Raw genomic sequence first — 17,476 nt, 5'->3', positions numbered from 1 at the left:
AAGAAATTGTCTGAAAACACATGTGAGCCTGTCTGGGGTAACCCTTGCAGCCCATGCTGCTTCAGCAGTGTGTTCAGACTCTGCTGTGCTCATATCAAATGTTGGGCTGCTCTCTGCTGCCCAATTTTGCCACTGTATCTGTATCAATGCAGAGAGTGACAAATTATAATTCTTTTGCTAGCACTGCTGTCACCAAAGACTGCTTCAAGGGACATGGCCTGTTCTGGCGTGCAGTTGCATTTGTTATCTGAGACAGGGTGTGGCAGGTACACTGTGATGATCTCTGGTTCTCTTGAGTGGGGGGTTTGCAGGTGGCTGAGGAGATGGTGGGGATCTTCTTACCAAAGGATTTGGAGAATAGTTGAGTTGATTGTTTTCTCTCAATTCTGTAGGCACTAATTTGAGGGGGAGGACACAAGCCATGTATGATGGACCCCGGATGGAACAGGAGCTGTCTGATGCAGAGATTGCTCGGAAGCTGCAGGAGGAAGAGCTCCTGGTAAGTAGAGAGGGTGCATTGGTCAACCCAAAGGAACTAAGGCAACCAGCACAGACAACTTTACTTTGTAAACCTTTAATATGTAAGAGTGACTATAAGATCTAAGTCTTACTCCTGTGCATTCTGCTAATTACCTTTATCTTCCATACGCACAAATATGGAGTGACAGCTGATTTCCAACTAATTAGCCCTATTTTTTGAAAGAAACACCCCAAAATTAAAGTACTGCAGCAAAGTGATATTAAATGGATGTTTCCAGGCAGGTGAAGATGGCATATAGTCAGTGTAAGCAGCTCACAAGGAGACAAGCCATTGCCCATCTTTGAGAGAGAAGGCAGCAGAGTGGGAAATGCATTGTGATGTGGCCAGGCAGATACATGAGGGCTAAATTCAGCAGAAAAGCTGAAGTGGCAGATTGGAGTTGGGTGTGAGGTAAGTATTGGGGTAGCTAAGTGTATTTGGAGAGGATGATGATGTATTTGTATGGGCACACACGTGCCCTGCCCAGTAGGTTGATGAGTATGATTAATTCAGAGATGGTAATTTTTTGTCTCTGTTTTTCCTTCCCCACTTTCCCCCCACCTCCCTCCAGGCTAATGAAGCAGATCAGAAGGCAGCTCAAGTAGCCCAAGATGAGGTGAGCAACAAGTCAAATACTTGTGGAATTCCTTTACTTGCAGAAGCTGCTAAACAGCCCTTGTTTCCTCTGACCCTCTAGTTGTTAATTTCTCTCCTTGTAGGGGAAGCCTGGGGGCTTCCAGTGGGAAAATCCAGTGGGATTTTCTCCCAGATGGGTTTTGTGTATATGCTCAGGCTGGCCATGCAGAGAGTTGCACTGCCTGTTGAACATGACAAAGGCAGGAAGTTCATGTTCTGTAAGAGCATTTCTTGTAACACAGCCCCATGGGAGACTATCTGAGATGCTGTGAGATGAACCACCAGCCCCTTTAAGGAGATGGGATAGAAGGCAGGTTCTGCAAATGCAGTTTTGATAGATCAGGGAGCTATTGGACATGCTACATGTCACCAGTCTTAATTTTGCCCTGTCCCTTGATTTCTGATCACAGATGGATGAAATTCTGGATTTGCACCCTTCCCATTCAGCATCTGTCCATGGGAAAGGGTTTGAATAACTCAAACCCACAAGAGCAGTAACATTGTCTGACAGAGTCTGTGTTTCCCTTCTAGGAAATTGCTCGTCTCTTGATGGCTGAGGAGAAAAAGGCTTTAAGAAAAGAGAAAGAAAGAGAAAGAGAAAAGTCTTCCTTTGAAAGGAGGAGGCATGATCAAGATTGGAAGGTATGCCAGGCTTCAGGAGGCACCACAGATAAGGTGCTATAACGTTATTCCTATTTTCAGAGGGAGGCGAGTGTATGGTGGGAGCAAAAGGTGGTGATGCATCTAAAGGGTCTTGCTGTCTGTTACTCAGCTGCTTCCTGAGCCTTTTGGAGCCACCTCCTTGCTTAGATGTATTTGGCTTCAGCCTCAAGCAAGGTAGTCCTTGGGGCTCTGGCCTTGGAGGATGGCACTGGATGTCACAGCACCTTGTGGCCTCCCTGAAGCACTGTCAGTCCCTGGTGCAGGACCTTCCCTTTGCTGAAATCCTGATTGTAGCAATAAAAGCAGTAGTTGGTTCTGTTTGTGTAAGGGCAATGTGGCTGCTTCAGTTGTCACTCTGCCTCATAACTGGCTGTGTAATGAAAGTCCTGAGTCTGTCATGCCTGGTTTTGGTATGAGTAACACCAGAGAGACTTGGCTGGTCAGCATGGGAGGGGATAGGAAACAGATTTTATGGTCAGCACTGCTAAGGTGTTAAAGGGGATGTGGTGTTAATCTTGGGGCCAGATAGCAGCAGCTCCAGTGTTTTCAGCCCCCTTCCTGAGTTTCAGTGGTTGCAGGAGCACAGCTGCCTGCAGCGGGTCCTTCCTGCTCAGCCCAGCCTTGTGCACTGTCATTACACCCAGACTATGTTCAGCCCCAGCTTCAGAACAGTCCCTTACTGCTGTCACATTTTAGTGGAAAAAATAAGTTTGGCTCAACAAGGCTGGGTTTTTACTGAAAACGAGTCCTGATGCTGCCATTTGCATGTCTGGATGCAGTTAATTTTGTGTGTAAACCAAGCACAAAAGGGCTGTATGGAATTGTGGCAGTCCCAGTGTAAGAGCAGGTGTCTAGCAAGGCACACAGACGAGCTGATTTCCCTTCTGCCCACCAGCCCGACGCAGGCGAGTCCACGCGCTCAAGGTCAAGAGAAGGGCCCGAAACTCAGCGACACAGAAGTGACAGGCCTTCAAGGTGAGCTTGAACTGGCTGGCAAGAGGGGGAATGCAGTTGGGAAGCTGCTGAGAAGCTGAGTCCTAGGGAGGAGGTGTGGGATGAGCAGCCTGACCCACCCAGAAGGGACACAGTGGAGAGCAGGGCAATGGGGGCACGGAGCTCGTGAGGTGTTCGGTGACGTGCGTCACTCACTGTGCTCGTGGCACTTGTCCATCGTGGTCCTCATGCCCGGTGCTGACGGAGATTGATGAGCTTGTGCAGTGACATTTGTTAAATGGCAGAGAAACATTGAGAGGGTTAAACAGCTTCTGGGGATGTGAAACCAAATGTCATCTCTGGGCAGGAAGGAGTAATCACCATGCATTTGCACAGCTGCTCCCTTGGTCCTTGCTCCCAGTTGAGCCCTGTGCACAGCTCCCACTGCTGCATTTGAACACCATGCTGCAAGCAAGAGCACTGTGCTTTGGGGTGTCTCATCCCAAACTGGGAACATGCTGTAGCCCAGTGCTGCTCCTGAATCCCTTGATACTCTGGCTCAGTGCTCTTCATGAGGTACTAAACCCTGAAAATGACCCCAGTGGCTTTGATTTCCATTCCAGAAATGAACCTAGAAATTCTTGTTGAACTTGCAAAAGAAAAAACAAATGGAGGTGCAGGAGGAGATTGAGAGAGATCATATTAAAATACTCCGGGGGTAAAGCTGTGCAAGCACTAATCACTTTAAAACACTGCCCTTTTGAGTGAAGTTTGCAGTAAACTTCATAATGGAAATTATTTCCTGATAACTGAAACCATTATTAAATGAAAGAGGTCCATGACAAGCAGTACATACTCTGCTTTTCTCACTGCAAAAACAGTAGTGGGCTGTGCTTAGAGGAGCTGTTCTGCAGGCGAAGGTCTGGGCCAGGCAGGGTTTGCATCAAACTGACAGTAACAGACCAGACAGCTGAGATGTCGCTCTTGCTGCACTGTTGTGACTTTGAATTGTTTCCCAACACTCCTTTGACACTGTGCTTGGCAGGTCACAGCCTCACCTCGATGACTTTGCACACTCTCGGTATTACACGAGCCAGCCCAGCCCCTTGCGCCAGATCCCCAAAGCTGAGCACTCTCCTAAAGGTAGGATCAACCCCAGGGCTGCCCAGCACTTGGGTTATTCTCAGCTCTTTTCCTCACACAAGGAGCCTGCAGGGGACAGAGTGATCAAAAGTGATGCCAATAAAGAAGGGGAATTAATGCCCAGCAGGCAGGTGATGCTGGGCAGTGTTTGGGTTGCACTTGCTGAGCACGTTGCAGGCTGTGAGACTAAAAAACTGAATTGGTTTGCCTGGAATTTTTCAAGGTGCTGTCTGTATGTCCTCTGTGATCTCTTAATGATGAATGACTGTAAACCCAGGTAGCAAATGACAAAGAAATGTCATGAAGACAACATTATAATGGATTTTAGGTGACTCACTATTTTCAAACAATCCAATACAAGACAGAACCTCACCTGTCTGGCGAGCAGATGGGATGATCAGACAGAAACTTGTCCTGAGACAAGGCTGGTTTTATTCCTGTAGCACCTCAGCACTGCTTTGTTGTTTTTTTCCTGAAATCACTTGGCACAGACCAGTGTGGGTAAGGTTGCCCCTGCAGTTGTTTTAAATCTGAATGCCCATTGTCTGAGTTATCTGTAGAGCCTCTGGGGAAGGAAGGGGGCAGTCTGAGTTTAACTCAATCTCAGATTTCTTCCAACTCCACTAGTGAGACTTAAATGTGGCCACTTCCCAAAATTTAATTTGGTAAACTTATGTTCTGTCTTCATCAAGCAAGCTGGAAAGTTGATGGCAGTTTATAGGATCTGCTTGCTTTAGTGAGACTGTGCAATGGGGCTGCAGCACCATTCACACCCTAGAAGAAATGCACGTGTCTGCCTGTCTCATGATCTATCCTTCATTTTGCCTGAGTCATGAAACATATAGCTCCCATTTTGGCCTTTGACTTTACTAGTACCTTAGAAAGCCTTTGACTTTACTAGTACCCTAGAAGTCAGACAGACAGACAAGAGGGCAGGCCAGGTAAAATATGACTGCAGGTAGTAATTTTTTCACCAGGATCTAGCCTCACAGACTGTTTCCTTTCTATTTTGTTTTCCAGGTTCCCGTAGGAAGCAGTAAACTGTGCTAGCCTTTGCTTTGGTACTGACTCTTCTGTAGCAAACATTACTGGAATTGCCAGGCAACTTCTCGATCCCTGACCTGATGGGAGGCCCACCCTCCACTCCCAGGATCATCTCTTTAAGTGTCGTCATATTAAGGAAAATTGTTTGTTTCAATTTCTTACTCATCTGTGATGACTTGAGCAGTGCAGTATAATCTAGCTGCCACTGAGCTGTGCAAATCAACCAGCTGGCTCAACAGCTCCCTCATACATTCTTTTGACGCTTTCTTTTTATTTTTAAGTTTGGCTGGAGCTCTGATGAATAGGACAAATTGAGATGCATGTACAATAGAGGAAAATTGAAGGAATGAGTTGGCTTATGGCAATGCAGCAGAACATCAGAAGTACAAGTCCTTTTTACATTAGGATGACTTAGCAAAGAGAGCTATAAGAGGAATTGAGTTTCTTCCTGTGTTGGATAGGACGGCTGAGCCAACCTGACAGTCATATGAGCTTTCAGGAAGGAGACAGCGTTGTCAAACATATACCAGCAAAAGCCAAACCCTGAGACTGGTGAGGCAGAAATGGCCTATGAAACAGAATTTAACTGCTGTATTTCTTTCTAGGGTTTCCAACAATCTGAATAGAGCATGTATAGGCATTTAGCTCCAGGATACAGGATGGAACAGTTAAAAGAAGAGACAATTCCAACTAAGTTAGACCTTGTGTTATTACTTAGGATTTGCCAGGGAGTTCAAGAAGCTGTGAACTGTGGTTTGGGAAGACTCATATAAACAGATCTATGTGTCTGAAGGGACCTTTGTGGTCACCTGCTTTGAGCTTCAGTGTGGTAGAAGCCAAGGAATTTCATTAAAGCCAAGTCAGATCTCCTGTAACTCTTAGCTCAGTTGCTGATGCACTTGAGTAACTTGTTTCTAAACTTGGATATGTCTTGTAAACATGGGGCTGATGGAGAGAGGGCCATATGGGCATTGAGCATCAAAATCTACAGTTACAGGCAACCTGAGCCAGACATGGAGTGCTGATCAGTTCACACGATGTCTGTGCTGACTGCTTTCCCTCTCCACTGCTCCATCCAGCACCCCAGGCAAGCTCCAGTCAGGAATAATAAAAACATTGCTCTCTAGTGCACTGCAGGGTCTGCAGGTTTGTTGTCTGTATATATTTTCCCATGCAGTGATTCTGTCCTGGCTAGTTTTCCCTCCACTTTTTGAAAATAATTTTTCTCTTGCACAAAAAGTAGCCTTTTCCTCTGGCCTCCTCTCATTCAAATTCTTTAGTCTTTTTAATAAGTTTTTTGCCATTATTTTCAGGTGTATTTTTAAACTACAAAGCTGAACATCTAGACACTCTCTTGGAGTCTGTTCAGCCAGGGCAGGCTGGTTATTCATGGGCCAGCCCAGTTCATGGCAGAGAGCTTGGCTGCCTTGCCCCTGCAGCCCAGCCTTAGTGCCAGCACTGAGTCTGTCTCACCACTCTCTCTGTTGGCTCTGGCAGTTGCAGTTCTGCCTCTGGCTCTGCAGAGGAGGGGAGACACGTGTGTCTAGGGCAGGAAACACGGACTTGTCCTCACCACTGATCTGCCTGGGAAAGGAGCTTTGGCAGCTCTCTGGAGCTTTGTGGGGAGGGAGCACCTCTAGGAAATAGGAAGAGAGCATGGCTGTCTGCTGTTCCTCTAGTGCACAACTCAAGCCCCAAGGCAGCTGTAAGGCTTTAACGTTGGCTGTTCTTGGTCAGGATAATTACTGGGCCAAATCACTGGGAAGACAGGGTAACTCCTTTTTCACCTAAGTTGCAGGGGCAGGTTTAATACCACATAACGAGGCCTGTCTTGCCTTGACCAACAACTCAATGGACTTCCATCCCCTACTCCCACTGGCCCGCTGGCAGCAGTTCAGTACCTGTGAAGAGCCACATAACCCCAATGGATCTCTGCTCCAGGGATACCCTAACCAAAAACCTTGCCATGTAGGACTTGGTTATGGGCAGAATCCTGCTACCTGCATACCCTTGCTTCCAGACTGTGGCTTATCTGCCTGCATGGGCTCCTAAGTGACTTGCAAGGTCTTGCTTGCTGCTGCTTCTCAGGAAATATCCCAGTCAGCAGCTAGATTTTACTGTCCTTGCTTTGTTCCCGCTTCTCATTCTGTCTCTGTCCATTCAGAAGTGTTCATGTTGTTTAAAAGGATCCAGAAAAAAAAAACAACATAGATGATATTTTTTTCTTTCTTATTTGATAACTTGGCCTAGTGTGGCAACCTCATCTACCAAGGTTTTATTTTGTAAGAATTTATTTTTGTATTTCATGTAACAGTCAAAATTTCTACTGCTGAAAATGCCTTTTTTTTTTTTTTCTTGTGGGCTTTTTCCTTCTGTTGCCATCAGAGTAATTATTGTTGTGAAATGGATGCCTGGTGGGCTTGTAAGAATTAATACTTCCTACAAACACCCTAGTCCAGGCACTGCTGCTTCTGCACTTGTGAAAACTGGATGGAGAAAAGTCCTGCCAAATCAGAAATAGGTTGAGCTGTGTACTGGCTGTGCTTGTGGAAAACTGGTGATTCTCTGCAGAAGGCATAGGGAAATCACCAGCTAGAAATTCAGCCCTCCATGGACCTCTGTGTCTGGCTGTGATGGACTTTCTTGCACTGCAGTTGGCTGCTGTAGCTTTCGTCTTAACCTAGTCAGAGAAGTCATGAAGACCCTGAGCCCTCTGACATTTGAAGAACCTATCAATTCAGGAGGGATGCTTGGGAGTATCCGAGTTGTTGGTGTCAGTGGTAGTGAGTACAAGTGTGAGGGAAAACTCTGGTAGGTTTAGTTTGGAAGCTGGATAATCTGAAGAACACCTCAGTGCCTCCTCTGTGGAGCTGTAGGATCTCCTTAGTGGCCAGTCAAGCTCTCTGGCCAAGACACCAAAAGACAAGAGCCCAAGAGAAGGATCCCAGGAGCAGTTGCTGCTTCCTTGGATGCCTTTGGGGGGTGCTGAATGCTTTATGGGCTGTTTTGCTCTGTAGCCTCCTTTAGTCCTTATCCTTTTTTTCTTTCTGCCTACTTTTATTCATTTGCTGTTCCTTGTAAGTGTTTCTCCTGTTTTATTACTCTCTAGTCCTTGTGAAAAGGGGGTTCCTAAGGCTTTGCTAGAAAAGGGAGAGAAATGGCAGGAATGGCAGCTGAGGAAAGCAGGTAGTAAATGGGATAAGAACAGAGCAGTTGTTCATCTTATGCATGTTGGGGTCCTCATGCAGCCATACAGGTTAGAGATGTCCTGAGGCAGAGGTTGCAACTGGACTTGCATCTTTAGTGACCACTTTTGAAAAGGGATTCCATGGTCCCACTGAAGTCAACATGAAGTAAGATTGTGGATGAACCAAGAGCCACTTTCCTTGGGGCTCAGCAGCCACAGTTCTGCTGAGAGTCAAGAAGATGCAGCTTGTGTAGGTGAGATGCAAAATCAGCACCTTGGACATGTGTTCCTGGAAAGAGGCACAATGAAACTGATTTTTTAAAAAAACACTCAGCAATATTTCTTTCTATGACAGAAAAATGTTTAAGTATCTTGGTTTTATTACTTGTTTACTCTTGCCAAGTTTCAGTAGCTTTGCCTATGGGGTTGCTCTGGATTTAGTATCATGTTGGAGCCCCTGGTGGAACCTCTGCCCAGGTTGTTTGGGTCGTGCATCCCTTTCTGACTCTGTGCATTATCAAGGCATCCAGCACCACATGGAAAATTCACCTCCTTGAAATCCTGGCACTTCCTGACCTTCCTGGTAGGCTCATCTCAGCAGCAAGAGTTCTCACCACCTCCTCACCTCCGTCCAAAGCACAATGGTCTGCAGAAAAGAGGTCGGGTGACCTGGAGGGGACCGTGCCTTACACACAGGGATAGTCGATGTCTTCAGCAGGCTGACCTGAGTCACCTTGCTATGAAACACTGTCTTAATGTGGACTGTACAGCTTCCTGCAGCAAGAAGCAGTTCTCGTCACAGGGATAGATCCAACAGGTTGATTTCATCTTTTTTAAAAGAACTTCATGGGTTTAAACTTGGTGGGGTGAGGAAATACCAGCTGTTAAGGGATAGGTGAATTCTCATCATTGAATTTCTCCTCTTGGGGAAGAAGGATAGAAGTTAGAGATGCTGCAGTCTGCTTCTCTCTCTATAAAAGGGATCTTGTATGTACAGTATTTTTATATCTGCATTCCCATCTATCAGGATTTGAATCAGGATTGAAACATTCTCTACTTATGGAAAAAATGGGTTATTTTTACAGTGCTAGACGTCTGTGCATTTATTTTGTGCCAAATTACAGCCACTGTTACATTCTAGTGTTTTCATTCAGTTTATTGCTGTTCATCATTGTGTATATTATATATTTTTATTATCAAGGTTTTTATTTTAATTCATATTATCCTGTATGCAAACTAACTGTGGATTGCTAATTTATATATATATATATAAAGGGGAGCACTTGGAGACAGTGTGAGGATTCCCCTACTTAGTTTACACTCTTGAAATTGAGCACAGCCAGTCCATGAAACTCACTGTTTCCTTCAGAGAGCAATCTGCTGTGTGTTTGTCCCCTGAGCAGATGGCTCCTGCTGTCCCTGCTGGCAGCACTGACACTGCAGGACTGTGTGGGATGCAATAGGAACTGGAGCACAGCTCCCAGCACGGGTGCCTGAGCTCAGTGCTGCCCTGTGCCAGGCAGGAATGCCCAGCAGGGTGGTGGTGGCTGAGCTTTGCTCTTTATCTGTCCCCAGCCAGAGGACACTTGGTGTTGCCCCACTCTCCCAAGGTGTTCAGGGCTTAGTTTTGCAGTTGCTTTGGGAAGTGGGAATGGGACATATCCCTCTCATGGAGCACACCATGGGTAGCTTGTCTTCTTTTTGTTGCAGAGGACAGGCATGAAGCTACAGAAATCCCAGTTTGCTGCTCTCCAGCACATTTGTGGCTGTGCAGCACTGCTGGGGAGGTACTGGCTGTGCTGCACACAGGTGCCACTTGGACTGCCCTGCCCAGGACAGGTGGTGGGACGTGGATTTTATGCTCAGGAGCTGCCCAAGCCTCAGTTTCTGGGCTGGAGATACTCTCAGCCACCTCCTCCCCATCAGTAGCACAGGGCAAGGCTTAGCTGGGCAGTTTGGGCTCTTCAGGAGAGTCCCAGAGAGGACAGTGGCACACACAAATGAGTATTTTCTACTTCATGGGAAACAAATTCCACTGTATCAGTGTTCACTCTAAGTAGACTCCATGGTCTGTCTCCAGCTGCATCTGTGCACTGCAATATAGTTAATTGCCTCAGATAAATAACTGCAGTTGTCTCATTTAGCTCTTCAGGGTAAACTTTCAGCCTGTTGAATCTAAACATTAGCCATGCAATGAGGTGGATTAGTCAGAAGGCTTAAATTCCTCAGAGCTGCAAGTGTATCCTGCATTGTAACAGCTAATCCTTAAATATGAATTGCACACTGACAATAATCTGTCTATGCAAGCCTATTCTTGGTTTCATTTTGACTGTTCACTCTATAATTTTACCAGGTTTGGCATAGAACTTCTGAATGACATTTAACCAAAGTATCATGTCTGTGTGTGTGTGTATAGCATGTTTTGCTTCATATTCCTGAATTGTCATAGAATGTAAAGGGAACATTGCCTTGCCCCATTTTGTTCAATAAATTGCTGTATTTTGTTATTCACCACTTCCTTCTGTCCCTCCGTGTGCTTTTCTGGAAACCTAAGTGGGTTACACAGAAGCAGGGGAAAATAAGACTTTGTTCCACCCTTTGTTCCTGAAACCTAGCTGCTTCTAGCAACAATTATGTTCTTCCACTGTAATAGATGTAGCAAACAAACAAATTTGTATTTAATTTGATTATTTTGTCGACAGACAGATGGAAAAAAGGCTATGTAATATCTTGGAAAAGATCTGGACTGTTTCATTTCCTGAGACTGTGATACTGAAAAATAAAGCAGTATGATTATTTGCAAGGATAGGATGTTCTTTCTTATTTCATTAACATAACTTTTAAGTTTGCAAAAACCCTGCTTGAAGATTCCTTTAACCAACATGTTCCTGCAGTGGGGGGACAGAATGTAAGAAGGAAAAATGGCAAATGCCCTGGGACAGACTGCTGTCTTCAAATCAGCTGAGGATGCAGCCACATGCAGCTCAAACATGAGCAGACCTGATCCCATTGTCATGTCACAAACTCAGCTTGTGACTGAGCATTCTGAAATAGGGAGGAGCTTACACAATATAAGTTACACAATGTAATTTCCGGATCTTGCATCTGGACTGTAAACCTTTCTTAAATGCTTATTTACTCATTTCTGTCTGCTTGCCAAGAATAATCATTGCACAGGGGAGCACCTTTGGCACCCCAGCACAGGGCGCAGCAGGCTTCCCCTCTATGGGCCTTGGGCTGCACAAGTGAGTGCTCTGACACCAACAGAGTTCACTTTTGGGCTGGATTAGGGTCTGTGTCCCACCACTACCCCAGTGCTTCCAAGTGCCTCGATGTCATCCTTACCTTCCACCAGCTGCGTGTCAGAGTCCCTTGGGTATTATCAGTGAGTGGAAGTAGGAGTCAGCAAAACACACATGGCTGGCAGGGGAAGAGCCTGGTTGTAAAAACAGGGCTCTTGGGAGTGCCAAGTGCTCTGCCAACTTACAACCTATTGCAGCCTCTTGTCTGGAATGACTGGGTCAGCCTATTTTCTCTGAAAGGCTTCTTTCATGCCAGCCTTGGCTCTTGTTGAAGCACTAGGCTGTGGTGGGAGCAGGGCCAGCTGAGAAACATCTTCCACCTGGTGCAGTGCTGTGCACATGGAACTGGGTGTGGGGACCATGAAAAGAACACTGAAGAGCCCCTGGGGACTTCTCTCTGTACCAGAAAAATTTGGTGTCTGAGTTTCCAAGTTGCATGCAGCTCCCAGGCTGTGGGTGTGCCACTGGTGATGGATCAAGATTTCCCACGTATCCTCCATCTGTGAAAAATGTTAAGGCAGTGGAGATTGCTAAAAGTCACCACTGTTGAGTGCCCAGCAGCCTGACTGCCCCTTTGGCTGCTTTCTACTGCCCTGCAAGGTGGGAGTTGCAGGTGGCAGCTGCAGTCTCCTGCCTGTGTGCATGTCCAGGCCCTCATCTCCCACCCAGCTCCATGCTAGTAGAGGTTCCCGACCTGGAACCCATGCTCCTTTTGTTCAGAAGGCAAATCACAGCTGCAGAGACCCAGAACCTAAACCAGGTGAGGTATCTGAGGCACAAATGACTTGCTGTAATACACATGGTAGGTATGTACCACTCCCAGTTCATTTTCCAGAGACCTGGTAGGTTACAACTTGGCTGGAGGTGGAGAACATCCCCTCTGCCATGTGAAACCCTGGTTTATTCCTGAAACTATTCCTTCTCAATTTCACTATTGAGCAAAGCTAATCCCTACATTCTTTGCACCATCCTGCTAGCAAGCAAGTGATTCTCCTGGCACCAGTCAGTTATCTCAGGTCTGAGGTATCTGTGCCCATTACTCTGATTTCTTCTTTTAGAGACAGTGATCCTTGAACAGTGCCCTGAGTCGATCCTGAATCACTCTGGCCAGAATTCCTGTCACAGTTAATGGCAAAATTAGATTCAGTAAATGAGGCCTGGGATCGGGCTGCAAACCAAGTTTAAAACAAGCACAGAACTTGTGTCTGGCAGCTGGGAATTTGTTGAATGTCAGTGCTTCCCTGACCCCAGAGAGCCCCAGACAAGCACCCAAGCAGTTCTGCCAACACCTGCTCCTGTTTCAGGTTGTTGCTGGTGAGCAGCAGCTCTGAGTACTGACACCAGTTTTCACAAAGTCTCCTCTCCTCTGGCACTGCTTTTGCTTAGTAATAGCTCCCACCCTGCCCTTCTCCCCCAGGCAGATCCCAGCTCCACCTCAGGGCCATTGGAGGCCAGCCCAGGCCCAGCCAGCCCCTGGCAGGCTCTGAGGGCTCCAAGCCATGCCACACATGATTTCTATTTATGTGTCAACAGCGTCATGCCACCTCACAGGACTTGCCTTTCCTGGCTGTTCTGGATTTGAATGTTTTCTCATTTCACTGCAAACATGGCTGACACACGCAGGGTTTAGTTGTGAGCCAGAGGAACCTGTGTGTGTCTCACCAGCGAGGTTTATACCCAGGTGAGTAGAAGGGCACCAGCATCCCCCTCCTTGGGCTGAGCTTGGAGCTGGGACAGGTTCTGACCCAAGAGTGCTCTACAGTGCTGTCTTCCTCCCCTCTTCATCCTCCCCAGGTGCAGACAGTGTCCAGAGAGCGATGGCACGGCCATGCATGTGCATGACACCAGAGGGTGCTTGGGGACTGTGAGCTTTGTCCCAGCCAAACTGAAAAGAAGCTTTAACGAGTGCTGGTACAGCAGTAGGAGGTTTGCCAAGGGGAGGTGGAGTTTGGGGAGAGGATGAGATGTACACAAGGTTTATTCCCACCATTGGCACTGGCTTCCAGTTACTGGCCACACAGCACATTATCCCAAAAGGCTGTGCTCAGCCTGCCAAGGGACACATAAACCCCGCTCAAGCCCCTCACTTGTGTATTTTTGTTTACTTGTTAATTACTCACAACTGATGAAACACTGAAGGCCAGCCTGAAGGTGCCTGTTAATGTCCAGGAACATCCCTCCCATCAGGCAGGTCTGGAGGAAGGGGCTCCTTGCAGTGCCCTCTCCTCCAAGGGCAAAGGGAGGCATCAAGAACAAGGGTTTCCAAGTGACTTTTCTAGGCTGCCAGCAAACCCAGGCACACCGTCCTACCAAAGAGTCCCCAGCCTCAGGCAGTGAGTCCTGTGCACAGACAGGACTGCCACTGCTGCCACAGGAACCTGGAAGAGTTGGTGCCAGGCATCCCACAGGAGGAGAGGGATGCATTGCTGCCACAGCTGAGGCAGAGAGGAACCAAGGCTGCTCCAGTGTGGCCATGACTGCAGATCTGACAGCAGCTGTGTTCTGTTAGCATCCCCAGGGGATAACAGGGAGCAGGAGCAGCAGCGTAGGCCTCTGGGGTGGGTGGGTCTCTGTCTGCTAAGAAAACTGGAATGGCCTAACAGCAACAGAAAACCGGGTTCTGCAGGTCCCTGCTCCCCTGGGAAGCTAGGCCAGCTCTCCTGTTGTCAGGAGTTAAACCAGCTGTGCAAAGGTGCATGTTAATGCCAGCTTGTCTCATCCACAAGGATGCTGAAACAGCCAGCCAGAGCTGACCCCTCCTGGCCCTGCTGTTTTCTGCTTTTAGCTGAGGAAACACCAGAGCCCCTGTGGGCCCAGGCTGACAGCAGTGGCTCCTGTTGGAAGCAGGTAAGCCAAGAAGGGGTGGTTTTCTTTTCTGTGGGACACAGTGGTAGCTGGTCTTGGGAAGGTGTCTGCTTGAAGTCAGGATGTCCTGCTTGACAGGACCCCAGCACCAGCTAATTTAGAAGTCACTTTGTGCTCAGCTGAAAACTTTCATTTCTCTAAATATTCTCCTAATTTCATGAACTTCAGCTGTGCAAATAGAGCACGTGTTCCCTGGGAGAGGAGGAGAGAAAGTCCCCAGGACCAAGGGAAAATGTCACCGTATGGATGGCCAAACCCTGTGACCCAGTCCAGCCCACCTGAATTTTGAACAGAAAATGAGCTACTAAACCTAAAAAACAGAGTGTTGGCAGCTGTTGCAGAAATAAAACAACAACAAATTTAAGTACATATAGTCACCATTTTAGTGGGTTACTGGACTATTTATAAAAGCAGTACAGAGCCAGGCAAGAAGCTGGAGGCCTTTTCCTGAAATTGTATTCCTTGGTAGCACACAGCCCAGACTGAGGTTAGTGCTGATCGCCTGGAGGTGCGCAGAGCATTGCTCTGTGCAGCTTTGGAGTCAGTCCCAAATTGGGAGCTGTGTGAGCAGAGCTCAGGGCTGCAGCATTCCAACCCAGCCTGGCAGCAAGGCAAACATTCAAATAGTGTGTGGCCAAAAAAAAAGCACTTTTGCCTTCAGATAAAACTCCAGCAGAGCTCACACTGATACCTCTCCACTCCCAAACTCCCATGGAAATGCTTTGATACCTCTACCCCACACTTACTGGGTGTTTTAACAACCTTTGCATTTCTCCCATGAGTGAACTTTACTCAGTTTTAGTGTCAGCCATGGTGTGCAGTCCAGTCTTTCTTGTGAGATTTTTTTTCTCCCAAATATCCTTAACAAGGGATATTTGTCAGTTTAATCCAGCTCTCCTTTGAGAAATTAAGAGCTAATGAAGAACAAAGGCTTGAAAATTAACTTGAATTTATAAATATAAAATTCAACAATTTTTTTTTGGAAAAAAAAATAGGAAGGTGGGAAAATGCTTTATTCTTCTTTTAAGTGATTCTTTTTGCCCGCGTGCCCGGGATGCTCCAGCAGCATCCAGCTCTATCCCAGGGCTCTCTCTAGTGGCCAGAAAGGAAAGGCTGGGCAGGAGCTCGGCGGAGGCGGCCCTGCCCTGCACCCAGGGACACGCTCCTGTTTGTGGTTTAGGGACACGCACTTGCCTCCAGGGACACTCACCCGTTTGTGGGTTTAGGGACACGCACCTGCCTCCAGGGACACTCACCCGTTTGTGGGTTTAGGGACACGCACCTGAACCCAGGGACACACACCTGTTTGTGGGTTTAGGGACACGCACCTGAACCCAGGGACACACTCCTGTTTGTGGGTTTAGGGACACGCACCTGAACCCAGGGACACACTCCTGTTTGTGGGTTTAGGGACACGCACCTGCCTCCAGGGACAGTCACCTGAACCCAGGGACATGCACCTGTCTTGTCTGTGGATTTAGGGACACACGCCTGTTTGAGCACCCAGGGGCTGTGATTTTGGGTGCTGACAGCCCCAGCACACGGATGTGTGCTCCCCCACAGGCTCCCCTCTCCCGAATGTGCCTCCTAATCAGACCAGAGAGGCTCAGGGAAATGCAGCCCACACTTTCGGGTGTGCAGAGAGAGGAATAAATCCAGAACAGACGGGTCGATGGTGCTTTAGTCCTGCAAAGTCCTCAGGGGGAAAAAAACAAATGCAAGGGGGTGTGTTGGATGAAGGAATTTTAAACCCCCCAGGAGTGGAACACTGCTGGGCTGAGCATCCCTTGAGCAGCTGGATGGGGTTCACTGTTCACTGCAGGGCTGTGCCAGGCTGCTCACGGCCAGAGCTCAGTCTGAGCTGCCACTCTGCCTTTCAACACACTGCAGCTGGGAGCTGACAGCTGAGAGGGTTCCTCCTCTAGGCTGAGCAGCAGCCTTTGGAGTCCTGTGTTCCTTTAAATTTGTTTTATATACATCATTTGGCAGCGTAGGTGGTAGTAGCCATGGGTACCTAAAGTATTGAGAGCTTGCAGGGGAGTATTTAGACAATTTTCTTATTTTCAGTATTGAACACCTTCTGTTTATTTCATTACAGAAACTGTGCAGGAAAATGTGGATTTTAGTATTGTTGAATATATGGCAAAGCCAAGCACCCAAAAACATAAAAAAAGAACCTAGCAGAATTGAAGTAATAGAAGCTCGTTTGCCAGTACACAGTGTAATCCAGGGAAGATCAGGGGCAGTGCTTTTCCCTGGGCTCTAGCCTCAGGCCCAGGGCAAGCTCACAGTGTGATGAGCTGTGAGTAGGGATGCCATGACCTCAGACTTGGGGCAGCAGCCACAAGAACGCTGCTCACTATCAATAAAAAAGAAAATTTGACAAGTTTTAAACCATGACATGAAGTCACAACTCCCCAAAGAGCAGGGAGTTCTGCTCGACAAAATAACACAACCACTCACACCCAGCTCCAGCTGGGAGCCAGACTCTCCAGCACCTTCCCCTATAAGCTCTTAATGCCCTGAAGAAAGTGACTCCTCCCTTTTATCACCAGCCCTTCCCAGCTTGCTCTCCTGGGAAGAGGCTTTTTCACACTTGGAAAGACTCTTTCCCATCCTTCTGATGGATTTAAACTTTTCTCTCCTTTTGTTGTGAAGTGTTTTGGTTTACTCTTCAGAGGATTCAAAATTGACTCTTGCTAAAATTTATTCCCTAGCTTACCTCCCCCCTGTTTGTTGCAACTTTTGGTGTGAAATACTTCAGTCTGTGGTTCAAAGGCAGTAAAAGGTTTTCTTGGGCTTGCAGTGCCTTCTGTTTTGAAGACTCTTATCATGCTGTGGTGTGAATCCCAGAGAAACTTGTGGCTGCAGCTTTGAAGCTTGCAGTGACTTTTGGATGTGTGGCACCTCTGTAGGGCTGTACTGGGTACTCATGTGCCAAGCACCCTGTCTGAGCAGTTGGCCTGCCCTGCAAAGGGGACAGGAGTGGGTGTCCTGCAGTGCAGGAGGGCCTGGATGGGGTATGGGCTGGGACATGGCTGCTGTAGTAACATCCTAGTAAGCATTTTAAATGTCTTACTGAGCTACCATAACCTGTGGAAAATAGCTGCTCTGTAGCAAAACTATCACTTAGTGCTTGGAAGGACAGGAAAAAGCACTGAAGGAAACCTGTTTCTTACTCAT

At 47.3% G+C, this 17,476-nt stretch overlaps 1 protein-coding gene across 2 annotated transcripts in view; it reads left to right on the top strand.

Moving 5' to 3' along the window:
- The window catches only part of CCDC50 (coiled-coil domain containing 50), a 43,233-nt gene extending 32,301 nt beyond the window's left edge, over positions 1-10,932 (top strand). For both annotated transcript variants that reach the window (XM_038145603.1, XM_038145604.1), the window contains 6 exons: positions 393-499; positions 1,092-1,136; positions 1,688-1,798; positions 2,715-2,794; positions 3,798-3,895; positions 4,916-10,932. In XM_038145603.1, the coding sequence (XP_038001531.1) occupies positions 393-499; positions 1,092-1,136; positions 1,688-1,798; positions 2,715-2,794; positions 3,798-3,895; positions 4,916-4,935 (461 nt within the window). In that variant the 3' untranslated portion in view covers positions 4,936-10,932. The remainder of the gene's footprint in view (positions 1-392; positions 500-1,091; positions 1,137-1,687; positions 1,799-2,714; positions 2,795-3,797; positions 3,896-4,915) is intronic.
- The last annotated feature ends 6,544 nt before the right edge of the window (positions 10,933-17,476 follow it).

Source organism: Motacilla alba, chromosome 9, assembly GCF_015832195.1.
Source record: "Motacilla alba alba isolate MOTALB_02 chromosome 9, Motacilla_alba_V1.0_pri, whole genome shotgun sequence".
NCBI classification, from domain to species: domain Eukaryota; kingdom Metazoa; phylum Chordata; class Aves; order Passeriformes; family Motacillidae; genus Motacilla; species Motacilla alba.
Note: the sequence above shows the minus strand (reverse complement) of the source record. Positions and strands in the feature narration are given on the sequence as shown.